General features: G+C 43.4%; 1 protein-coding gene across 2 annotated transcripts in view; it reads left to right on the forward strand.

The window, feature by feature from the left end:
- The window catches only part of ERG (ETS transcription factor ERG), a 149115-nt gene that overhangs the window by 16238 nt on the left and 106143 nt on the right, over positions 1-26734 (forward strand). For both annotated transcript variants that reach the window (XM_064647049.1, XM_064647046.1), the window contains exon 2: positions 22778-22865. In XM_064647049.1, the coding sequence (XP_064503119.1) occupies positions 22827-22865 (39 nt within the window). In that variant the 5' untranslated portion in view covers positions 22778-22826. The remainder of the gene's footprint in view (positions 1-22777; positions 22866-26734) is intronic.

Here is a 26734-nt window from a genome sequence, read left to right on the forward strand (position 1 = left end):
TATTATGCAAATAAGGAATAAGCCCCTTGGTCTTTGGACAAAGGGATATTTACATTCAGTTCTGAGCTCCTGTCACTGGGGTTGAAGTAGAATTCAAGAATCTGTATGTGAGGAAAACAAGCCTAAAATGTTATGAGAAATTAACAATTTTCTTTGTGTCTCTGACAGATTGTTGTTGTTGTTAATCTGGTAAAATGCCTGACCCATTCAAATAACAGCTTTGGATACTCTAGAGGTACCTGTGTGTTTCTTGTGCCTCCACAAAACACTGTCTGTCAGAATTATTTCCTGTCTGAATAGTTTGGTGATGTTTTAGCAACTCTGTGTCAAATCAGGAAGGTGTGTGACAGTTGACAGGGGACTTTTTCACCTCCAGTGACAGGAAGTTCAATTCAAGGTACCAGGGGCCTTAATCTCACGGGTATTTGCAAAAGAGAAAAGTACTGCTGGGAGACATCCCACTGAAGGAGCAAAGAGTGCTTCTCATACAATCATGGAATGGTTTGGGTTGGAAGGGACCTTAAAGATCCCAGTCCCACCCCCTACCAAGGGCAGGGACACCTTCCACTAGCCCAGGTTGCTCCAAGCCCCGTCCAACCTGGCCTTGGACACTTCCAGGGATCCAGGGGCAGCCACAGCTTCTCTGGGCAACCTGGGCCAGGGCCTCCCCACCCTCACAGGGAAGAATTTCTTCCTGACAACTATCTAAACCTACTCTCTGTCAGTTTGAAGCCATTGATATAATCTCAGGCTAATGTAGCACAGAGGCTGGACCAGGCCTTTCCTTTGACATCCAGCTTTGTGGATCCACCAACTGCCTCAGAATCATGAGATCATTAAGGCTGTAAAAGACCTCCAAGGTCATCAAGTCCAACCATTAATTATCACCAGCACGTTCATCACTAAATCATGTCTTCAAGTGTCACATCCAGATATCTTTTGAGCACCTCCAGGGATGGTTATTCTACCACCTCCCTGGGCATTCCAGTGCCTGATCTCCCTTTCAGTGAAGAAATTTTTCCTTCTATCCAATCTAAACATCCCCTGGCGCAACTTGAGGCTTTTTCCTCTTGTCCTGCTGAAGTCCTTGGCTTACACAGGTAAACTTCAGCTGAACCTGTTGGTGACAGCCATAGCACGTGCTGGTGGTGCTCAGGTGATGGCAGGAGCTTGGAAGTTGGCATGGACACTTAGGAAGTATCCATCCTTGCTGGCAGGCAGGACTGGGGGCACGGAAAGGGGTTGGTTCTGTTCAGATGGGCAAATTCATGTTTCTTAGGGATCCCCAATCCATAGATACCAGCAATTTGTGAACTGCAAAATGAATCAGCCCCTTCTAGGAGTGTTGTCCTGTGTGGATTCTCTGCTGCTTCTCTTTAGCTTTCCCCTTGGTGGAGGCACTAACTGTATTTCCCTGCTTCACCCAGCTGTTTGATTCCCTCAATCTTCATGGAATACAGTAATTTTAGTCTATCAGCCCCCTGTTAAATTTGGGAGAAACCAATGATTCCTAAGCTGATGGGAGAAAAGGTCAAAAAACACTCCTTTGTGCACGAGGGTGATATCTCAAGTCTCACTGCTTGAAGAACTGGGCTAAAAATGGAACCATCGTGGTCTTCTTGCTAAATAGATCTTCTCCTCCTCATTTTGTTTATTGTACTGTGGCTCAGTGTGGGGAGATTATCATTTGTTGAGTGGTGCCTGAAGCACTGTATAAAAAATAAAGCATACACAGAGACTAACAAAGAGTAGAAGAGAGGAATTTAGGCCTCCCAGTCACAGCACTGGGGTTGATGAAATATTACATGTATGTGTTCAGTTGTGTAATTTGTCCCACTTGGGAACCTGGAAATAGGAGAAGGGATTGTCACAGACAGAAGGTAGGAAATCATCCAGGTGTTTTCTGTACTGAAGTGCAAGAGTGACAGACAGGGCCTTTTGGGGTACAGAGCACTGTGAAGTGCTGCTGAATTTTTTGAATGTGTAGCTGGCTTCAGGAATCACCCCTTGTGCTGCACAATCAAAACTTTAGATGCCCAAATACAGTGGCTATAAAGGAAACATTGAAATGTAATCCAAGTGACTTAGTCACACGTGTATATCTACAGACAGCATGGGGAAAAAATCCTCAGAAGCAGAGAGAGCTTGATTTATCCATGGATATAATCCTGAAATTTAATTGGTGTGTAAAATGTCAATACTGTAAATTATGTCCCAGTTGGATGTTTGGCATCAAACAGCCAGCAACACCTTCATCTCTGCCAGAGATTCCAGCTCTTCTGTTGAGCGTCTCCTGCACTTCAGGGCTTGTTTGTTGTACTCTGAATTTCTAATTTAGAGGCAGCAAGAATCATAGGATGGTTTGGGTTGGAAGGGACCTCAAAGATCATCTAATTCCACCCCCCTGCCATGGGAACCTTCCAGGGATGGGGCATCCACGACTTCTCTGGCCAATCTGTTCCACTGCCTCATCACCCTCACAGGAAAGGATTTCTTCCATCTATCTAACCCAAGTTTCCCCTCTTTCAGTTTGAATCCATTCCCCCTTGTCCTGTCACTCCAGTTCCTGATGAACAGTCCCTCTCTGGCTTCCTTGTAGGGCCCTTTCAGACACTGGAAGGTGCTGTGAGGTCTCCACACACCCTTCCTTCTCTTCTCCAGGCTGAACAATCCCAACTTTCTCAGCCTGTCTCCATAGGGGACGTGCTCCAGTCTCCTTTATCAACTTCTTGGCCTCCTCTGGACTTGCTCCAACAGTTCCATGAGAAGGACATGGAAGAAATGAAGACAATTTGATACCCAGTCCAGTAATACCAGGAATTCTACACTGATTGATTGTACTGGGCACTTTCATACTTATCTCATTTAAAAATATTTGCTTTTTACACTGAGCTAAGAATTTTGCTGAGTATCCAATATCTTGCATGGGAATGCTCTTAATTCTGGGTATCTGGCTTCAGAATTTGAACAAGGCTTGTGTCAAGCCTGTGCTGTCTTGAATATGCTACTGTTACCAGAAAAAAAGTCTCTCTGGTATTCCAAGAAAAGGGGACGTGCTGGGGTTTGCAATTTTAGCATTACAGATTCTTTATTATTAATAGATTAGTGGGGATTTTTCCAAAGACTCTTATGAGTCAGAAGAGCTCCTGTTACTAAATTTCATATATTCATTTATTTATACAACTATACATGAAGTCTTATGGTCTTTTCAGCTCCGAAAGAACCAAGGTACTGTAAGTGTAAATGCAGTTCATTGAGTCCTGGAGACCATAAATATCTCCTTTAACATCTGATTTATCTTGAACTATGTGCATTGAAAGAAGAGTCTCACCATTAGGAAAGAAGGGGCATATGCTGCTCTTTTGGACAACCTGTGTATTCATACCTAGAGCAAAATTTTGGCAGAGAGTGGTTAGAATTAAACTGTCACCACCAGGGCAATATTGCTTTATGTTCTACAGGGTTATATGAGTTTTATAGGTTCATTTATTTTGCTGATTAACAGTCCAGTCCTGCTCTTGACGAAGTCTCCTGTTTTTTTCATTCCTGTGGCTTCCCCAAGACGAGCAGAAGAGATAAAGTCTCAGGCAGAGGGAAATGTGAGAAGAGGAATTTCAAGGGAGGAAATTCCCCCCTCCCAGCATAAATTTGTCTGGACTCCATGACAACATTTTGGGGTTGTATGGTGAAGAGATTGTCCAGACAGATCTCAGAATGCAAGGTTTCAGTATGTAAGGGAGCCAGCTACAGACAGTGCCTTGTGGGGACTCTGCCATGCTGGTAAATCATGGAGTTCATGGAATGGTTTGGCTTGGAAGGGACCTTAAAGATCATCCAGTTCCAATCCCCTGCCATGGGCAGGGAAACCTTCCACTAGACCAGGTTGCTCAGAACCCCTTCCAACCTGGCCTTGAAATAATCAGTATAATATTGAAGTTATCTTTGTCTTTCCTTGCTATTTCACCACTACTGAAGTGGAATAACAGGTAGATATTGTTTTCTTGGAAAACAATGATTGGAGAATGCCTCTATCTTATTTCTTTCAACAATAATAAAAACAAAAAATAGAGAATTAAGCTCGTTCTCAATAATTGAATGACAATATGAGTGTTTTCAACAAAATGATAACTGTGGTTTCATCTTCACAAACTGATACATCAAGGTGTGCAGGTGATGGGGATAAAGGTGAGGAATATTGTACCTAAAAGTGCAAAATGCAATGACAATTTAAAACATTTCTGAACAAAAACCACCTTGTTTTGAATTGAAGTGGTAAACTAACCTGGGCCTGCCATAAAGGAAAAGGTGTTTTCCAATATCAGAGAGGATTTAAAAGGTCATAATGGTCATAATAACCTTGGGGCAACCTGGACATACCAGACTGTGTGTTCTGACATAACAGCTGGCCAATGCATTATTCTGCTTTTCCTTTGCCTTTATCTCTTCTTCTTTCTGTGGAAAGCAGCATCTTTTAGGAAACAAAAAGTGTCTCCTTATTGCCTGTACATTCCCTCATACATGTTGTGATCTTTTCCTTTGCTTGCCTCTCACCTGCTGACTGTTAGAGACAGTCTGTGTCCCCAGGGTGTGTTAGATGAGCAGGGAATCTGTCTATGAAATTACCCTTGGAATTACCTTTTTTTGTCAGTGATTATGGAAAATAACAACTCAGTGTGGTGGGTGCACTGTTTACCTGTTAATTTGTCTGGGTGCATGCAGGAAAAGCAATTTGGCTGGGGCTAAGATTGCTGCAAATTTTATGACAGGTACCCAAGTTCTTGGTTTAAATCCCTAGTCCTGAATAATTTGAGGTTCAGTTACACCAAGTATCACATTTTTTTCCGTAGCTGAGATGAGAAGAGGGAGCATTTGTAGGGGCAGGAAATTTTCTGTAAGGAGCTCTTGTTCCTAAGCCCAAATTATTATTTTTAAATCCCTTTCATTTGTTTCACAGACATTGTGGGTGTCCACAATTGTGCTTTAAAAACCAAGCAGTAGTTTTTTTACTCTGTGTGCTTCTTTAGCACTGTTGTGAATCCAACCATTGGAAGTGTTGTCCCTGAGCTCTTCCCATTTCATCCTTAAAAGTTCACAAATCTCTTTCTCTTATTGGTCCATGAAAATGCTTTTTCTAGGATGTTCTGATCCCAGATCTCAGTCCAAATCCCTGCTGTAGTTTGAGTGCAGATGAAAAGTCTCTCCTGTTGGGAATATCCTCACCAAGGGGTGCTGGCAGATGGGTCTCCCTCCATCCTCTCTGTAGAAGTGGGTCCAGTTTTGAGTCAAATGTTTAGTCACAGGGTGAAAAAGTCTTGTAACTCTGTGGTTGAAACATGTGGGAAGTAGGATGCATCCATCCAATCAATCCCTGCTAGGATTTTAATATTTTGTGGTTCCATCTGACTCCATTTTGATTTCAGAGGATGGGAGTGTGCTTGTATTTTTAGGTAAACATCTTCCATTGGATTGTCCTGCCTCAAAGCCGAACTCCCAAAGACTCCAAAAAGCATTTCTTGGATTCTACAGGATCCCACAGCTTGCAATGGAAGATTTGCTCTGTATCCCATGTAAAGGGTTTTAAGCTAAGGCAATGGCAACTAAGCTGCAGAACAACTGCAGCTCCCAAGAAATTTATGTTGAGCCCAGTGCCTGTTTTCAGCCACATCAGTTAAATTCATTTTACTTATTCAGGTCTGCCAGTTCATGTGCAGACCCCTCCTCTGGTTAACAGCTGAACAAAAGCATGACTGGAGAGGAAAAAAGGGTACCTTGTAGCTATACATTAAATATTTATCTCCTGAAGTGTCAGTTTGTGTTTTCTTTATATTCTGTGTCAAGAATTCCGTGGGGAAAGAGAATGTTTCTAGATTAGGGAGAGAAGCTGCCCAAATGTAGTTATGAAGATGCTTGATCCAAGCTGGGGATTTGGTTACTGGTTTAAAAGTTTCCCCCCCACCACCCATTTAGTGACTGTGATCGTGGCAGAGACGTGGGGGTTTTGTGGCAGATGGTTGTTATACATCCTGAAAGGACTGGATACTTCCAATATGCTCCGTAAGCCATTAAAAGCTGGAAAAGCCTGGCAGACTTTATAGTTTGCATCCTGCCATTAGGGTTCCCTCTGAAGTCTGTCAGAGGGATATAATTCCACTCCAATTAAAGCTATTCCCCTTCTCCAAATGTGAAACTGGCTTAATTAATGACTAATTGTTTCACAAATATAAACTAGGCCTAATTGTTCCTTGCCCCCCTGACTACGGGCCCTGCTCCCTCCCAGCTGAGCAGAACCCCTGTGAGGGCTGTTTTTTCTCCTTTAAACTCCACCAGGACAACCATCTGTAGCCGGTGGAAGAGGGAAGATATTTGGAGCATGGCATTTTTCCCCGAGTGGTGACCGTGGTCTCCCTGAGGGGGTGGTTGGTGGGTCCTCAGCTGCCCTACAGGCCTCAGGAGTGGGATGAAAAAATTGTCAAATAGTCGTGCTTTGAGCATTTTGTAAACACCAGCTCTGCTCCCCTCCTGCCTTTCTGCAAGGAGAGGAGGAAAAGGATGTTTGCACCAGCTCCTTGAAGCAAGAGGGAATTAATGTAGGATCTGTGGTGTTTGATCTTTGTATTTTATATCTGAGACTGAGTCAGCTGCTCAATTAATTCCTGGGCAAGGTATGAACCACTTGAAGATGAAGCACATGAATCACTCACAACCCATCCTGCAAACCCTCTAAAACTAAACTTCCAAATTGCTCTGTTAAAAAATTATGGCACATTGCAACAGGCAGCATCAAAGACGGTGGAAGTGGCAACACTGATTTGTTTTTATCATCCCAGCTATATTTCCATTGGCAGGTTGCACAAAGATGAGTCACAGCTTGGGGTGGAAAGGATAATTATTTACTTTTTTAATTCTACTGAAAAGGCAGAGTCATTGTTACAGATCTGGTAGTTGACATTTATACACACCTGGCACATAAAAATAGTGGAAGAAATTGGATCTGCATATAAAGGAAATATTTTGCATCACTCAGTTGAATTCTTTGAACTTGCAGCTTACTTTTTGGTTTTTGTTTTTTTTTTTTTTTTGGTTGGTTGGTTGGTTTGGGTTTTTTTTTGTTTTGTTGCTGTTTGTTTGTTTGCTTTTGTTTTTTGGTTTTTTTTGTGTGTTTTTTTTTTTTTTATTTTATTTTAGGAGCATGTTTATTCAAGGAAAAGCAAGACTAATGTTACAGAAAACATAAATCTAAATCTACATGCCGATGTGCCTAAAAAAAGGTCTTTAATGCTGGTATATCTGAATTTTTCTAATGGTTAAAAATTTCAGAGAACACCAAATGAACTTTTAGAGCTGCAGCAGGGCTTGGAATCCCTATGAAAGGTATCATCATACATTAGTTATGACATGGCATGTTGGTGGTTGGAAGAACTCATGAGGCCACCACAACCAAATGCTGTTTATTTTTAATTGACTGGTGGAGGGCAAAAAGGTATTTTTACAGTATGAAATATTTTTTAAAATATATAAGTATTTTTAAAATATTTAAATATTTTTAAAATATTTCAATGTTTTAAAATATTTTAAAATTTTTTTTAGTGTGAACTACCTACAATTCCTGTTTTGCCCTCAGAAATGGAATAAAGCCTAATTACCTATTTTAAGGGTTCATATGCTCTGGAAATAATGCCTAACTTGTAACACTACCTATAGATGTACCCAGATTGATATTAACTGTCTCTTTTTTAGCTGAACTGAATTATGTTAGTACCTGGCAATGTAGCACTGAGCAAGAGATCAAAAGCATGAATGAAAAAAGTCCAAAGTTTGTAGAACAGATAAAAAAATAAATTAATATTATTATGGTCTTTGACTCTGTAATGGGAAGGTGTAGAGAAGGCAGAGCTACATTTCTCTTGGAGGTGTGCAGTAAAAGGACAAGGAATTGCAATTTAAGTTGCAACAGTGGAAACTGTGACTAGAAACAAGAAAAAAAAAGAATTGCTGTAAGGGTGACCACAAGTGGAACAGGTGGTCAGAACAGAGGTGTAAGTCACAGAATCATCCTGGAATCATGGAATTGGGTTGGAAGGGGTCTTTAAGATCATCCAGTTCCAACTCTTTGCCATGGGCAGGGACACCTTCCACCAGCCCAGGTTGCTCCAAGCCCCATCCAACCTGGCCTTGGACACTTCCAGGGATCCAGGGGCAGCCACAGCTTCTCTGGGCAACCTGGGCCAGGGCCTCACCGCCCTCACAGGCAGGAATTTCTTCCCCATATCCCATGTAACCCTACTCTCTTTTAGTTGGAAGCCATTCCCCCTTGTCCTGTCACTCCAGGCCCTTGGAAATAGTCTCTCTCCATCTTTCTTGGAACTCCTTCAGGTCCTGGAAGGTCACAATCAGGTCACCCCAAAGCTTCTCTTCTCCAGGCTGAACAATCCCAGCTCTCCCAGCCTTTCCTCCCAGCAGAGCTGCTCCAGCCCTGGGATCCTCTTGGGGCCTGCTCTGGACTCTCTCCAGCAGCTCCATGTCCTTGCTGGGCTGTTCCCCAGGGCTGGAGCAGCTCTGCAGGGGGTTCTCACCTGAGGGGGCAGAGGGGCAGAATCCCCCTTTCACCTGCTGCCCACGGTGCTTTGGCTGCAGCCCAGGACACGTTTGACTTTCTGGGCTGCCCCACACGTGGTCAGTTCATGTCCAGCCTCTCACCCACTAATTCTGGCCTGGGAGATACTCAGAGCTCAACCAGGCTGATCATCCTACTGTCATTGGGTCCTGCCCTGGGCAGAGGTTGGGCCAAATGACCCCACAGGTCCCATCCAGGGGTGAGGGGGGACTTTCTGTGTGTTCTAACAAGTGGAGAGAAACTTGCTGTGTGCTGCCTTATGCATTTATATTATCTTGTGGAAGGGTCCATTAGTAAGGAGTACAAAGGTTTCTTAAGGGTTGAAGGGCAGGGGGGTTGGAACTGGATGACCTCTTAAGGTCCCTTCCAACCCAAACCATTCTATGATTCTATGAATGAAAATAGAAGCCAAGATAAAACCTGGCCTGCATTGTAAGTTCCTGTCAAACAGAAAACAGTTTAAAAGGTCACAGTTCAACACCACAGGGTTTTTTTGGTGGCCCTCTACCATCCAGATTGGTTCTCCTCTGCTAGATCTTCATGATGGGTCTGGAGTACTAAAAACTAAGCAGTTCCTAAGTATAGTGGAAGCTGTGGAGATGTCCACGGGAGGGCAAGAGGAAAAAAAGAAGGGAATTACTTGCTGTATTAAAACATGCTGATTGATCCTAATGTTGCACCTTTGGGGAAGAGGGGCTGAAACACACACACAAAAAAATGCATAGTGGTATTTAGAATGAATAAAAATTCATTCTAAACTTGGAGTCTACAGTCAGGTTTGACACCACCATAAAATCCCAACGTTATTATGTGTCTACGTCTCATAATTTTTTATCAGGAGAATTTGAGATGGGATCTGTTGCTTTGGAGGCAGAGAACAAAGGAAAAATGTTGATTATAAAAATACTGGAAGAACGTTTCCTAGAGAGCTGAGCAATTTCAGTTGTGACAAGGTATCCTACGTATGGATGATCCGAAAGAAAGGGTGGATGGCCAGCCTGGGGTGCAGGCAAAGTGTGTTCAATTCCTGTGGCAAAATTCCCGTGCAAAGGCACAGCCCTCAAATACCATCCAGAATGTACCAGTTTCGTGGGGACAAGGCATTATTTGGCTTTCCCCTGGTAAAGAAACAATTAGAATTATTCCTGTCTCTAAAATTGCCATCTATTTCTGCCCACCCTGGCAATTAGCTGTTTTCTGCAGCAGAGGAATTGTTCCTTCCTTCCGGGCACAAACCTCTTCAGAAGTGGGTGAAACACGTGTGTGCCCAGATAGTGGTTGGAGTCTGATCCCGCATGGCTGAAATCTGGGATAGTTTTGCTCTTTCCCAGAAATGTCCTGTGATAGTTGTGTGCTTTTGGGAACCATCCTGATGGCAATAAATGTAGCAAGACCCTAAACTTTGGCCATATTTCTGTAGCAATGCACGGGACCATCTGTCCACCGTATGTCAATGAAAACAACTAATTACAGGATAACTAAATATAAAAGGCCCCTCTGCTTAAGAAAACCCTCCTGTAGCCCATTCCCAAACTTCCCCTTATATCTATGGAAAGTCTGGAGCACGAGCTGTAGTTGTTCCGTTAAATCCCGATTTGGAATTTGAGCTAAGCAAGAGGAAAACTGCAGCCCTGTCCTTGCAAAGACCGGTCTGTTGTTGCCCAGAGAAGTTGTGGGTGCCCCTGGAAGTGTCCAAGGCCAGGCTGGATGGAGCTTGGAGCAACCTGGTCTAGTGGAAGGTGTCCCAGCCCATGGCAGAAGGTTGGAACTGGATGATCTTTAAGGTCCCTCCCAACCCAAACTATCCTATGACGATTCTCTGTCCTTAGACATTAAAATTAGTCCTGTTTTTTGGGAGACTACTTTTAAAGTGCAGCTGTAGTTCCATCTGTAACTCTCTGCCCCACCAGGGCCTTCCAAGATCCTGTTGGAAAAGGGTGAGTGAATCCTGCCCAACTCTCAATCACTTTTCTTCTCCAGATGAAAGTAAAACACACCCTAATTGTTAGTAGTTCTTTTTCACTTGTCCACATGCAAAACCTGGTGAGTTGCTTTTGCTGCACTTTTTTTGCCTGCTGTGAATTCAGGTTTGATGAGCTAAATGCATTCCTGTGCCTTCTGTTTTTAAATAGTGTGTGAGGAGGAATACAGGCATTTCCCTTGCAATATATATAGAAATAATGAGTGGTTTTTTCCATGTGAGATTTGTTTCTTCTCATTTTTAGCTCAAACTTGCATCTTTGCTTAGCACAGGTTCAGTAATGTGTTGTAAATTTAATATTACTGCTTCACACTCACTATTAACAAATACATTCAGATCCATAAAATATTACTTTTCTAAACACTTTCCAGTTTCACAAGTGACAGACCCATGTTTCATCCAGCAAAGTACTTCAAAATCCAGATGCTGAAAAAATGAGCCTAAAATTATGCATCCAGTCAGTATTAGCTATTTATAGACATTCTTTAAATGCATTTGAAATTAAAAAAATGAAAACAAAGCTGAGAAGGTCACAAATCAAAGCATTATTGAAGATGACTTATATCCTTCCAAGGTACTTTCTTGCTAAAGATATGGAGTATTTCTATATTTAGAATGCATGAATATTTTTTATTGATAAAGTGAGATTCAAGCTGCAATGGAAGTGCCAGTCTTTCTGATATATGCTTTTGAACAGCTTTTGCAGCTCAAGTCAACACTTGATGGAAGTCACTTATTTCTTAAATAACTCGTGTTTTTACAGCTGCTCTCTTTTGCTCTTTTCTTTTGCTTTCCAACATTTGAACTGAAAATGCCACAAGTAAAAAGAGAAATCAAAGCAATAGACAAAAAAAAAGGGGGGGGGGAAAAAAGGATTTTATGCCAAGGACATACAAAAGAAGTAAAAAAAAGTAGTAGCAGAAAGGAAGACTGGTCAGAAGAACTTAAGTTTCTGCTTAGTTTTGTTCCCTAGTCAGGTGATCATTTCCACTGGAAGCTGGATTAACTTGCTGATATGCTGGAGAAGGATCACCACATGCACTTACACTTTGTCTTAAGAATATTTTAAGAAAAAAATGGTGTTGCCAGTCATGTTGGCTGTGTTAATGTTCCCCATCTTAAGGGTGGAGTTTCAAAACAACAGGAACCCCGCAGGGGATTGTGAAGGTCCATCCACGCTCCTCTATCACCCTCTGTATTGTGTTTTCCTTGTCTCTTCACAGAGGACTTACCCATTCCTGCTGCTCCTGACATCCCCTGCATTGTCCCCCCTCTTTTGCTGGTGCAGAGGATGCTCATACATGTCTGGAGAAGGGAAGCAGACACCACAAATGTCTTTGCAAACAAAGCTGTGCTGGAGAAATGTGCTTCAGGCACCTCAGTCAAGTGTTCCTCCACTTTCAGTGAGTGCCCGTGGCTGTGTCAGGTCCCTTTCTGGGAAGTTTCCACATATGGGACCGCTTTTCACACTCCTTGGAACACTTTAGGACCACAAACTTAGTGGCTGGGATGTGCCCAGATCCCTGTGGGCATTTTCTCTGGGATAGGGATTGTCAGTAAACTTCAGGAGTAGTTCACATTCACAGTCTGTTCTTGGTTTAACTTGCTCCAGAAAAGTTCTTGTCAAGCCCAATTTAGGGCTTGGTATGACCTCTGCTCTTCCTCCAGGCCCAGAATTCCCCTAGGGAACCTCTCAGGGAAGGTGTTCCCACCCATGGGGGGTTAATTTGGCACAATGAGGTGCCACAGCAGAAGGAAAGGGTTGGGGTGTGCAGGTAGAGGCTGAGCAATGACAGCAGTTTATCATGGAATCATGGAATCCCAGAATGGTTTGGTTTGGAAGGGACCTCTGAGATCATCCAGTTCCACCCTCTGCCATGGGCAGGGGCACCTTCCACTGGACGAGGTTGCTCAGAGTCCTGGCCAACCTGGTCTTGAACACTTCCAGGGATGGGAGTTCCTTGAGACACCTTCCAAGAAGGTGTTCACTGGATCTGTCTCCTGGGTGAGCTCCCCAGGACACTCAGCTGCTTCTCCTCTTTGCAGCACCTTGGACCAACAACAGTGATTCCACATCCACAGGAAAAAAACCCCAATAAAATTATTTTACTCCTTTAAACAGTGATTTCCCTCGTTAGGACACAGAGCATCTCCCAGAAATCCGAAAGGAGAAAAAGGAGGACAATTTTCCAGGGCAGATTACAGAAACATTTGTTGCATCCCCAAAGTGAGCTCTTGCATGCAACAGATTGAGTGCCAGGACATTCTGTTCCTGAACAGCATATACATTTCTTGAGTATGACAACTGAGGAAATTTATTGAAAGCAGAGAAAATGTGAACTATTTTTTATTTGTTGCTCATGTATTTCCAAGCTAAGTGTCGTTACACTTTAGTTCTCCCAGAAGCTGAATTGAAGGTTCTTCAGATTTTAGATACTGTTTTTAACTGCAATAATTCAGGACTATTCCAGAGCTGTTGGATGATATGCAGTAAATAATATACAGGTCTAATGTACTCAGTAATTATGGAAAGTGTATGGTGTATGTAATTTTTGATTATTCAAATTTAATCAAGTAGTTATCCTTGAAAACTCTGTGAGGTGTTCACACAATTATTTATAGCTTTTTAAAATTACTCCTGTTTTCTGCTTATTACATATACACCATCAGTTGATGCTAGATGCTTAAATGTGGTTGAAAAGATGAATATATCACCTGATTGCTGTGTGTGCTGCAAAACTTACACTGATTCTTGCCTCCCACTTTCCGTGGGCTTATTAGAAACAGATCTGCTGTGAACGAAATTAAAAATAGAGGCAGAGGTATCTGACAGATGGAGGGCAACTAGAGCAGCCAGTCTGATATTCTGTACATCATCTGTCCTTTGGGTTCACAGAGAAACCTCTGGCCTGGAAAATTCAGGTACAAGAATGGAGTGCAGGATGACAGCACCAGCTGATCCACAAATCCTTCTCAGAAAAATGACCTTAAAGTGCAAGAGGCACTGGACAAGGAAAGGTTGGAGGGGATGATAACACTCACCATGGGAGGTTGGTGAGACCCCCCCTGCAGAGCTGCTCCAGCCCTGGGGAACAGCACAGCAAGGACATGGAGCTGCTGGAGAGAGTCCAGAGGAGGCACCAGGAGGATCCCAGGGCTGGAGCAGCTCTGCTGGGAGGAAAGGCTGGGAGAGCTGGGATTGTTCAGCCTGGAGAAGGGAAGCTTTGGGGTGACCTGACTGTGGCCTTGCAGGGCCTGAAGGAGCTCCAGGAAAGATGGAGAGAGACTATTTCCAAGGGCTGGAGTGACAGGACAAGGGGGAATGGCTTCCAACTAAAAGAGAGTAGGGTTAGATTGGACATTAGGATGAAATTCTTGGCTATGAGGGTGGGGAGGCCCTGGCCCAGGTTGCCCAGAGAAGCTGTGGCTGCTCCTGGATCCCTGGAAGTGTCCAAGGCCAGGTTGGATGGGGCTTGGAGCAACCTGGGCTAGTGTCCCTTTCCATGGCAGGGGGTTGGAATGACATGATCTTTAAGGTCCCTTCCAACCCAAACCGTTCTATAATTCTATGATTCTATATGTAATTTGTTATTGTTGAATTGAATCTTGTTACTTCACTTCCTAAAACACTTTCATTTGCTTTTATCTTTCAAAAGGAGATAGTTGTTTTTCTTTAGCTTGTGGCTTCAGCCTCGAGATAATTTGTTCGTAATTCTTTTGTTAACAGTGTGTGCATCTTCCAGCACATGTAATTTTAAGTGCAGCGTTGGTTAAAGTGTTTGAAACAGGTTTGGGCTTTAACAATGGGCTGAATATAAAATTAGAAACTGCTCTTTGCCATTGTATATCTCTCCTGATGTCATCCTGCTTTTCTACAATGTTCTTCTTTGGAAAGCCATAGTTCTGTAGAGCACTGAGGTCCTTAATTATAATCTGTGGTCAGGAATTACGTGGTGGTTACTTCATGGCCACGGGTCTTGCTCTTTAGGGCTGACTGGTGCCCACCTGCAGCTGAGTGTGGAGTTGAGCTGAGTTTGAATAGTTAAACACAGAAATCTGACAGGGCATCTCTGGTGTGAAACAGAAAGGCAGCAAAGTGCACCAGGTGGGAATTCTGACTTGATCTGGCAGCTTTTCTAGTTGCCTCTGTGGTTTTGCATTTGGAGGGCACGAAGTCTTGAATTCATTCATTAAGTCTCCACTTGGTATCCCGTGTGTGTGTCTGAGTATCCTGTAACAGGATAAGCATCAGGGAGTAATCACTATCAAACACCCCTACATGGTATTAAGATAGACAGTGAAAACCTTGAGCTGTGGAAAGTGGTTGGTGCAGTTAAATGTGTCAGACGTGACTCAAAAGTCTCCTTCCTTTCTGAAGATATTACTTCATTCATGTTTAACCACATTTGTAAGTGGCCTGGACTGAAGAGATAGCGTTTGGGGAATTCCAAACTCTTTTATATGCAGTTGGGAGTTTCAGGAATAGCTGCTCTGCATTCCACACTGATATATAATCCTCATTATGGCTTTGAATAAGAACATGGTAATTCGCCAGAAAAATAAATAAAACAAGTTATTGGTCAGAGGCACTATATAGGGAGGACTAATAAACCCAAATATTTCTGGCTGTAGTTTAAAGTTCCTACTGTAAATGAGCTAATTTAGGGCCGTATCCTCCCCTGAGATCACGGGCTGGAACATGAGATAAGCAGTAGCTGCACAGATACTTTTGGGTGGTAGCACAGAAATGTGCCTTCTCCACCAGCTCCACATTCAAAGGGGAGGAGAGGAGGGATTAATGTAGGAGAGCTGACCCCTCCAAAAAAAAAAAAAAAGTGGAAGAAAATCCATCTTCCATCCTGATGAACTCCAGGAGGGACAGGCACAGGCACAGATGGCACGGACGTGTTTTCAGGTTGTTGCATCTTTTACCCCCATGGACGTTGGGGTCCTGGGGCATTGCTGTGAGTGCAGAGCCAGCTGTAACCCCCAGCCCTCTGTGCTTCACACACAGGTGGAGGCACATGGCTTGTGCTTCAGTTACTGACTTGCTTATTCAACTTGCTGTTATTCAAGTTGTGGTTTCATGGTCGGCTTGAACCACGCCAACCTCACATTTGTTCCAGCAGGGGCAAGTCTTGCCCCCTCCTCCAAGCTGTGATGTGCTCCCTCCTGCCCTGTGTTATCCTGAGGTCTCCAGGAGAACCAGGACTCCCTGCACTAGGGAGCTGGTGCTGCTGGAAGGGAGTCCCATCAGAAAGGGGATTTGCTGCCAGTTAGACCAGCACTCTGATCTGACTGACAGGAGCAGTGTGAACCTCGTGTGAGGGAGGGGGCTTATCAGTGTGGTCATAAAAGCAAATCCTCAGGAGGCTTTTCAGGAGGAAGGCTGGGTTTTCTTCATTTCCTGCGAAAAAAAAAAGAAAAAAAATAAAGAGGAAAGGGATTTAGCAACTCTCCTGGGAGAGTTGGGGTTGTTCAGCTCAGAGAAGAGAAGGCTCCAGAGAGACCTTAGAGCCCCTTCCAGTGCCTAAAGGGGCTCCAGGAGGGCTGGAGAGGGACAGGAAAAGGGGGAAGTGGCCTTAAGCTGAAGGAGGGCAGGTTTAGATTAGATATTAGGAAAAAATTCCTCCCTGTGAGGGTGGTGAGGCCCTGGCCCAGGTTGCCCAGAGAAGCTGTGGCTGCCCCTAGATCCCTGGAAATGTCCCAAGGCCAGGTTGGACGGGCTTGGAGCAACCTGGGCTAGTGGAAGGTGTCCCTGCCTGTGATGGAGGGATAGAACCAGATAACCTTTAAGATCTCTTCCAAACCAAACCATTCTGTGATTAACTTCTTTATGTGTTTCTTGAAAGTCAAAAATCTGAATTTTTTTTTTTTTTTTTTTTTTTGTTGCCAGAATTGAAACCCATCAATCCACCACCTCCACTCAGCTTTTGGGTTTTTTCCCCACTGATTTAAAAAAAAAAAAAAAAAAAAAATGCCATGTTATTAAAAAAAAACCCACTCAAACTAACAAGAGATGCTATTGGAAAATTATCAATGAGTTAGTCTTCTATTTAAATTCCTCTTAAAGAACTGAGCACATTAGTCAGTGCACAAAACATCCCTTGAATTCTGTCCTTCAAGGGCAGGGTGAGTATAAAAAATTTTCATTGAGGGTGGAAAGCTGTAGAAATGTTGGTTCACACACCTTTCCCTATCTTGATTTTCTTCTCCTTTCTTTTGTTTTATTCATGGCACCCACCTGCAACCACAAAGCCTTACCCTGAGAGCAGACACTCACTGTCTGCAGGTGAACTGCCCTGGCAGAAGCATTTCTTGAGTGAACAGGATCTTTTCCTCAGGGTTTTATTGCCGAGGCTGACACAACACAGAGAGTTGCAGTGAAAGAAGCAAAAAACACCAACCCAAAATTGAAGTATTTATACCCAACCCCAAGTTCAACATAAAAGCTTTAAGCCTGTGTTGTGCAGCTCTGTTGTGCAATAGCTCACTGTGGCCTGGGGTTGGAGGAGCTGTGTTTCACACTCTGCTTATCAGTCTACAAATATTGAATTATAAATATTTATGTGGCTTCAGTTTGGGGCCTTTCTTCACTGGATACTACTGGGTTTTGCTCTCTGAGCTGTTTTCCCTCCCAGAAATCCAATGTCTGCAGGGCAGAGCGGGGCATGGTCCTGGCAAACCCTGGTGCCAGCAGGAGCTACACCACCTTCTCCTAAACCTGGAATTGTTAGAGAAGGGGAGGCAAAAACTCACCATGCTGTGCAGGAAACTTGTTTGTTTGTTTGTTTAGCAGTTCCCAAATTGCCCACTTGTAAGATTCTCCTGAGCTTTGCCCACATCAACTAAGGCAGGGTGGGTGAATTTCTGGATTGCTTGAAATAGTGGCAAAAGTCCTGTTTATGAGGATTTCACCTCTTCTCTTCTTAGTCCTGTTCAAGGACTTAATTTAAATAAATGAATAACTAAAATTAATAATTTCAGTAAAGCCCTATGATATGAATAAAGCAGCAGCACTAGGGGAATGACTGCACACTGGTTTTCTGCAAGTGCTCCTTGTAGCTCTTGACACCTCTAAGCTACTTCTAAAGTGCAGCAAGCCTAAATTTGGCTTAAATTTGCTATACAGGGACTCCTACCATAACTGGAATTATTTTAAGTGTTCAGAAAGGCTGAAAACCCCATGTAGGGCACCAAAGAAGTGCAGCTTTAACCTCCAGCAGCAGGAGCTTATGCTGTTTCTGCACACCAGGTTGATAGTCCCTCTGCCTGTTGAATATCCCAGCCTTTCTCTCTGTTACACAGTCTCACCAGTGCTGGTAGGACCCAGACACAGAAAAAGAACTTTCCTGAAAAAAAAAAAAATAAATCCAGAAATGGATGTCTCAAAAGTTTTCCAACAGCTGAAAAACATCAGTTCTTATAAAATACATGAGCAGTCCAGTTGCATGGCAGAGTGAGGGGGTCAGAGAGTCCTGCTGGCACTCACGTGAGATATTCTGCATAACTGTTCAGGGATTCACCTCCTGTGAGTAATGGTAAACATCCTAAGTTATGCTGGTGAAATTTGGTGCAATGCCACTGTGTATTATTCATTGTGCAGCCTGTGCTTGGATAACCCTTTAATACTGTCCTTGGTTTCGGTGCACCAGGAATCTGGCCCAGTGATTCGGGCATCTCGTTTGCTGTTGGTTAAACAGCCCTTCATTATCTGGGGTTGGGTGCACACTGTGGCTGTATTTTGAATATTATTCCCTGTGCAGATAAGGACTTTTAGCCTGGAGAAAAGGAGGCTCAGGGGAGACCTTTTCACTCTCTACAACTCCCTGAAAGGAGGTTGTAGCCAGGTGGGGGTCGGGCTCTGCTCCCCAGTAAAAGGAACAGGATGAGAGGAAATGGCCTCAAGCTGCACCAGGGGAGGTTCAGGTTGGACATTAGAAAGGATTTCTTCACTGAAAGGGTGATTGAGCTTGGAATGGGCTTCCCAAGGAGGTGGTGGAGTCCCCATGCCTTGAGGTGTCCAAGGAAGGACTGGACATGGCACTCAGTGCTTTGGGCTGGGGGAGAAGACAGGGATTGGTCACAGGTTGGACTCGATGGTCTTGGAGGTCTTTTCCAACCTACATGATTCAGGGATTTGGGCCATGTTCACCCCTGCCAGAAGAGCAGCATGGGCTGTGTTTCTTTATTTGCTGCAGCCAAGCTCTGCTCCACGTGGGCATCACTTTGCCAGGAGTTTGGCCTGGAGCCTTTTTGTATCAGCGTTGCTGACTGCCTGGTCGTGCTTTCTTGCATTGCAGTAGTGCAGGGTGTAGGACACATCAGGAGGAACCTGCTGGCTTTTTTAGGTGAGCACATCATGCCAAAATATTGAGAACGTACCTAAATTCCTGTCTGCAAGGTGACATGAGTTCAAAAATGTACAATAGGGCTGTGTAGCACCCCTGGTATAGAGGGGACGTTCAGCCCCTCAGTAATCTGGCAAAATATGTGTGCATTAAAAGGTTTGATCCTTTTGATATGAATCTAGAAAGGAAGAACGATGCACTCACATCTGGTGAACTCTAGGGCTGTACATAATTTCACTGGATTCATTTGATGTATTTATATAACTCCAAAACCTCCAGTTGCACGTACAGAAAGACAACAGGCTCCAGAGCTTATCTGTCTCCTCCTGGGTAGAGCTGGCATGCCCAGCTCTGGCTGGTTTCGTGCAATAACTTGTTTTTATCTTGGTATTTTAATCTGTCCTGAACACGAGAGGGGAATTTATGTCTCCCATCTCAACGGCAATGTTGTTACTTCTCGCCAGCTCCATTGTTCTTGTGTGACGCTTCGGATGCGTCAAGGGATGGAAACCAGCCCCAAAAGCCAGATCCTGGGGTGAGTGCTGCCCACAGCCTGATGCCAGCTCTCCTCTTTTCTCAGGGGTGTGCCCAGAACATGTGATTCTGGTCTATTGTCCCAGCAGTCTCCTGCCTGTTCTCTCCCAGGTCCCTTGGGGAATGCTCAGGACACGCTCTGCCCCCTCAGTATTTAACTAAAATACAGCTTATTTGCATTTTGGGGGTGCCTGTTGATTGTGGGGTGGGAGTGCACTGAGAAGCATCTGGCCACTGCCAGCAGAAGCTTTTAGGGTCCATCTTTGGGATGCTCCAGAAGGACTGCTGTGTCTCCACTCTTCGATGCCCTGCCCCGGGGATCTGTCCTGCTAAAGCTGGACTAATAAATGCTAATCTTGACTCAAGACACCAGGAAGTGTAAGAAAACCTGCTCTGTGGCTACAGATATATCCTTCCATAGAGTCACAGAATCACAGAATGGTTTGGGTTGGAAAGAACATTAAAGATCATCTTATTCCAACCCCCTGCCATGGACAGGGACACCTTCCACTAGACCAGGTCCAAGGCATCCTTCCAGGATAACCCTAAATCAGGAAGGCACTTAAGCAGGTGTTTAACTTTCAGTTTCCTGAAAAGAGATGTCTCTCTAAACCAGGCTTTAGAGTCAGTTTTGGCTCTTGCCTTGGAGTCCTGCCAGCCAGGGGATGCAGGGCAAAACCTACAGCCACGTGCAGACCCTGTCACAGACTGTCAAGCACAAACATGACCAGCATGAAATTTGGGGTGGGGGTGGAGGAGGTTCTGGCAACAGACACCATCTGGTTCAGCAAGTTAGCACCAGATGTCTGGAAGCTTCCAATTCCAACCAGTAAAGGTGGAGCTGAAATAATTAAAATTATATTTCTATCGGGGGGGGAGGGGGGGGGAAGCAAGGAAACTGTCACAGCTTTTTTTTTTAAACTGTAATTTCCAGAGGTAAAAAGAGAAAACTCATGCATTTTGCAAACTAGGATTTGTCCCACTTTAGAGTAGCTAGAATTGAATATCCAGGTGAGAAAGAAGAATGCACTGCCAAAGGTTGAGTTTAAAGAAGAATTCCCCCTTTTCAGGTTCACAGAAGTACAGGGAAAAAAGTCAAATGTCCAGAACAGCTTCACGTGCATCTTTCCAACATTTGCTTGGATAACAATTTGGACAACATTTGCTTGTCTTTGATTCCCAGACCGTGTGGTACAGAGTTGGCAACTGGTTTGCAAATGTTCTCCATCATCTTGTCTTCCATAAAGAATTCATGTTCTTGGGGAAAGATGGAATATGAATGAGACTGGCATAGTTCAAACAGCTTATTTTTAACTCAAAAGCAAGTCTGAGCTCTGAAAGAAAGGTCTGTTTGCCACCCCAGAGCGACACAGGGCATTTTTGGGATGCAGTTCACACCTGTGAGCTTGACACGTGCTTCCTAAGCTAAATCCTGCTTCTGTCAGGTGAACCACACAGGTCATGGGAACTCTGGAGAGGCAGGAATCCCTGTCAGGCATTCCCAGCTCGGTGGCTCTGTGAGCTGGAGCAGGATGGGCAATCTGGAGGTCCTGCAAGGTGGCCCATGGTTGGTCCTGGAGGGGGAACAAGCAGCATTTCTTGGGGGACAGAGAGGGACAGAGCTCCGTAAGGAGCATTGGAACCCCTTCTCTTTGTCTGGGTGTTGTTGGAATTGGAGCAGAGATCGAAATAAACAGGGATGTGGCACAATTCCCCTCTTCCCTGGGTGGGCTCCTTCGCTGGGGGTGAGGTAACCACAGTGCTGAGAGTCTGCAAACAGTGCAAACATGATCCGACACTGGGTTCAAAGCACTTTTCCGTCCATTTTATGTGAAGTTCAGCACTTTCCAGATCCCGTGCGTGATGTTTCCAAAGCTTAAAATACGAATCCCATAAATCCAGTGAATAACGTGGCAGGCATGGATTTACTGGGGAAGGGAGGGCGGGAACCAAGAGCCACGTCAGCGGCTTCAACCTGAACAACACTGCTGGTGAAATTTTGCCTTTACTGGAACCAGCATCCATTGCTTTTGAAGATATTTCAGTTGTGTGGAAAGAAAAACCTTTGCTTTAAACCGTGATGTCATTTATCCCAACTGATTATCCACAGAGAGTTGAGAAAAGGGGACAAAATGGGAATTTGGCTTGTTTGGGGGGGTTTCTTTAATAGGCCGTCAAATTAACTACTTTGTTTTCATGGATTTGAAGTGGGGCAAAACTGCCTGTTTTAAGTGGTAAAGGGGAAGTGTGCTAAGATGTAAATGGTGATACCTTCAGTTGCACTTTTTAGAGCAATTTATTTAAATTAAACTTGCATAATTTATAGATGGTTCCCTTACACCAGTGCTTCTGGGGGAGGCTGCAGCTCAGTGCTAGTCAGTCAGTATTTCTCCTAAATCAGTAGGTAATCAATAGGTAATCAGTAGGTATTTCTCCTAAATCAGTAGGTAAAATCTACCTGCAATTTGATTTCCAATGTAGTGCAGATGTAAGAAGGGATAATGAAATAAAAATGGTTAATGCTGAATAAAAATCTCATTTCTCTGAGAGTCCCTTGCTGCTTTAAAAGATAAATTCAAGGTCATGGGCAGAAGGAAACATCTTGTGTGAGAAATGGGAATTTGCAGGGTTTTAGGGAGAATGGATTAAAAGATTATTTTAAATAATATTCCTATTCCTGAATTTTCCATGTTTTCTAGTGTCCTGAGTTACCAATCCCAATTTATTGTTTGAGTTACTGAGCAGGACTCAACATTATTTACATTACATATTGTTATTTTAACTTGTTTTAATGGTTTTCCACTCCCTACCCATGCAGACAAATGCTCTCCACCTGCCCCAGCCCCTCTGTGCTGTATTACTGGACATGGACAGGGGATTCCAGGACATCCAAGTGCTGTTAATTGAACGGCTGGACCAGATTTGCAGCTCTTGTGATATGGTGCTTATTTATATCAACTCCAGATCTGTCCCAGTCCTGTTTCTAAATTGGGAATTGTGGAAATCCCCGATATCTCAGATGAATAATGGGGCTGTGCAGGGCAGAGTTCTTTTTTCTTAACTGTCCATTACAAATAAAGACCATTTTCCCATGAGGATTTCAGGGCTGACTGTTTTCTCCTGTATGAAATATATCTTAGGTCTGTATCAACAGGTTTTCTCAGAGCTTCAACTGTACTGATTCTCAGGGAGGTCTGGGGAAGGAAAGGTGCTTATCTTATGAAAAGATAAGAGATTTCCATTGAAAACAAACTTTTTAAATGTAATCATACGACTTCTGTTTCTTTGGTTGTGCAGCTGCCTTGGGATCTGAGCTCCTGGTAACCACGTTGGCCTGTTAAAGGACATGATTCAGACTGTCCCAGATCCAGCAGCTCACATCAAGGTTAGTTTCCTGTTTATTGTGTGTCCTCAGATGTTTGGAGAGTCATAAAATTAAAGAATATGTATTCATACCCCCGGTTTTCTTACGTGTTTATAAATTGTGCTGCTGCCCAACACCGGCTCTTTCATTCCTCAATATTTACGTGCTTTTGTCTGAGTCAGTCCTGCAGTCTTTGTTGCTGACACCTGTGTGATCTGCTCTGAAGCCTGTGGATATTTTAAGGACAACTTTTTCTAAAATTAAATCTCCTCGACCAACCTTTAATATTTGGTGTGCTTGATAAAAAATATACCTACCTGACAAATGCTGAGTTTGTGTGTTCCTGGTTCCGCTCCGTGAAAGCCAGTGGCAAACATTTAGTTCAACTGAAGAAGCAAAACGAGCATAAAGCAAAAATTCAAGGCCAAACAGGCATCCCTTCGAAAAGATTCAGTGCATGGTTTAAAATGCTTTAAAACCAGCATTGGTTTGCCACATTTTAGAAGGAGCTGTACTGTTTTTACTGTATTGTTGCTATTATTATTATTATTGTTGCTGTGTTTGCTTATCCTTCTTCACTGAAGACTTGGAACCTGCTGGACTTGGCAGGTGTAGCTGGTGATGCATTGCTGAAAAAAAGTCATTTTGGGGTATTGCACAGAAATTTTTTCAGGAACTATAGTGATAAGACCAGTAGTAATGGGTTCACACTGAGAGAAAGTGGGTTTAGAAGGGATATTGGGAAGAAATTCTTCCCTGTGAGGGTGGTGAGGCCCTGGCCCAGGTTGCCCAGAGAAGCTGTGGCTGCCCCTGGATCCCTGGAAGTGTCCAAGGCCAGGTTGGACGGGGCTTGGAGCAACCTGGGCTAGTGGAAGGTGTCCCTGCCCATGGCAGGGGGTGGGACTGGGTGATCTTTGAGGTCCCTTCCAACCCAAACCATTCCATGATTCTATTCTAAATAGCATCTGAGCCTCACAAAGTAACTGCTCTGGGGGACACTGTTCCTGCCTCATTATCCCATCATCTAGAGGTTTTTTTTGGAAAAGCTTTCCTGGCTGCTTCTAGATAATAACAGTAACTTTTGCAAAGTAAAAAGACACTCTTATAGCAATGTCTTAGATGGGAAAAGTCATCAGATCCTTCTGTACAAACAATATGATGAAACTGTGTTTTTCTCATTCACATTGATTTTGCCATCTGAAAATGCTGCTGGTGTAGTAACACTGCTGTAGTCAAATAAACAAATCAACCATGCTGGGCTGGAAGTGAAAATTTTTCTGTCATTCTTTCTGAGTGCCTTTTTGTCTGTCTTTCCTTGAAGTTACATTTTCTGCAACTTCTTCCACGTAAATTCTTCTCAGTTGGCTTCCACTTCCCAGTCAGCAGCTCTCTGTAGAAAAGCTTCACTTTACAACTTATTGTTAACTGAGGCATAGAATAAAAATTAAATATTATTACAAAGCACTCACTTCTAATGTAAAATGTAGTGAATGAAAGAACCTCTCTATATTTCTCTGTGTTGTTTTTGGGTTGTGTTTAGACACTAGGATGAGTTGCAGTAGTGAGAGAGCTTGTCCCTTCCCTCTCTCCAAGTTTTCCCAAACCCAGCACTTTCAGAGTCTACTGGCCCTCAGCTGTTTTTATGGAAAGAGTAGAAAAACATGCCCTCTGACTCCCCAGAAAGTCTCACCTCAACATGTCTCATCATCTGGGTTTCAACCAGTAACACTTCAAAACCCTGAAGGGGATTTAGTACCTCTCTGTGCTGCCTGAATATCCACAGCACCAGAAATAACCTCAAGAAGAGATCAGTTTCGTGCTTTCTGCCAGAAATGGTGCCCAAAAGTAGGTTTTTATAACCACAGGAGTTATGGCATCTCATTACAGCAAGTAAAAGCTGCATTAAAATCTCTGTAATGGTGTGTTCGAGGGGACTCGTAGGAGCCTGTTTTCAGCACAACATCCCCCTGAAGTTGTTGTTAAATTGAAAAGGGGTGTGAGAGAGGCAATTACTCTGTGTTTGGGGTGGGAGAGCTGGCCAAGCAGACATCAAACTCTTCCCATTTCTGTTTATGTCATCAGGGTCTGCTGTGGTCTAAACACATTCTTTGGAAAGCTGCCACGGGTGCTCTGTTCATTTAGGCTTTTAAAGTGGACATAACAACATTCTTAAAAATCAGGCATGATAAAGGATAGTTCATGGGACAGACTGCTTGGTGTGATGGTCAGGAACAGTTTGCCCAGAGAAGCTGTGGCTGCCCCATCCCTGGCAGTGTCCAAGGCCAGGTTGGAGCAACTCGGTCTAGTGGAAGGTGTCCCTGCCCATGGCAGGGGGTTGGAATTGGATGATCTTTAAGATTCCTTCCAACCCAAACCATCTTGTGATTTTAGGATTCTATGATCTCTCATTGCTGTCATTACAGTCATCCTTGATACAGTTTTGTTTAATTAACTGTCACATGGTACTGTTTCTTTTCTTCCCTTGAATAGGCAGACACAGCCTCATTCATGCACATTTAGAGTGTGACTTTGGAAATTCACTTTCTAGGAAGTTGCCTGGATTATTAAGATTTGACAGATTCCCACATTTAGGTTTTCTGCCTGAACATGTGCAGAAAAATAATGCAAAAAAAAAAATTAATATGGCAATATGAACACCCAGAGATGCCTTTTTTTTTTTTTTTTTTTTTCCAGAAAGGGGGATTTCAGTTGCATTGTGTGAGTTTTGTTATGTGCTATTTTTGAATCAGCCTTTCCCCCTACCAGGAGAAAACGTAGCAAATCTCCCAGCTCTTGTGCTCCATTCCCGAATGAGAAATGGGATCAGCTGATTTCCAGCACCCAGGCAGATCCTATACAATTTTGGGAATGTAGTGTGTGTCCTTGTTCTGTTTGGGCAGCTTCATCCCAGGGTTACTAAGGATAAAGCTTTACATTTTTCAGCTCGAGTGGAGCATCCATCACTTAAATGGTCACCTTGGGTTCCTGCTGCTGCCTCAGGTGTGATTTCACTTGAGTCACAGACTTTTGCCCAGGAAAGAAACATTTGATGTGGACAAGAAAAAGGCTGTATCTTTTCAGACTTTCAGTTCCAGTTCAGCAAAATATGGGGAGTTTTGACCCTGATCTGTGAGCAGTTCCACGCAGGTTTAGTGCCTATGAGAGTACTGAAATAAGTAAGATTACTCACATTGATAAAATTGTCACTTTGTATGGGCAAGACTGTCATTTACACGTATTTTAATGTCGTATTTTTGTTTTTCTGTTATCATTAAACTCCAGTTCTTACAGCCATAGTCACAGGAACACTCTGAAATGCTGCCTGAGATTTGCATCTTTTAGTTTTAGTGGTTTATGCTGTGTGAATATTGACCCTTCAGTAAACTTTTTATTTTTTTAAGGATTAAATTCTGGTTTTAGCAAAGATGAAGAGCTTGTTTGACTGTAGTTAGCCTGTTCCATCACTGTGAGGGGATTTTGTGGAAACAATTCTCAGAAAAAATGAGTTACTGCTGTTCTTTTGGCCTTCACTGGGCAGGAAGAGTCCAGGGTATGGCTTGTATGTAAAAAAATTACTGTATTTATGAGGAATGGTGTCTGTCCTGGGATAAAGGGGTGTGATTTTCATTAAATCAAGGCTGGTGGAAGATTTGGTCTGTTTGTATTTAGAGGGTCTGATTTTTCTGTTCCTTGGTGATGATTTTGGGATGAGCAAAGAGGCAGGTGAGTGGCAGCAGCTTGTGGATTGCAACCTTCCTTTTTCACTGTAGGAGTTGAAAGATGGGAACACTTTATCTTCCAGACACCTTGATCAAAGGGGATATTTTTAATAAAAAAATTCTCAAAGGGCATCAAACACTTTGGGCCAAGTTCAGCTGCTCTGTGTCCCT

The sequence above is a fragment of the Pseudopipra pipra genome, chromosome 2 (genome assembly GCF_036250125.1).
Source record: "Pseudopipra pipra isolate bDixPip1 chromosome 2, bDixPip1.hap1, whole genome shotgun sequence".
Lineage (NCBI taxonomy): Eukaryota > Metazoa > Chordata > Aves > Passeriformes > Pipridae > Pseudopipra > Pseudopipra pipra.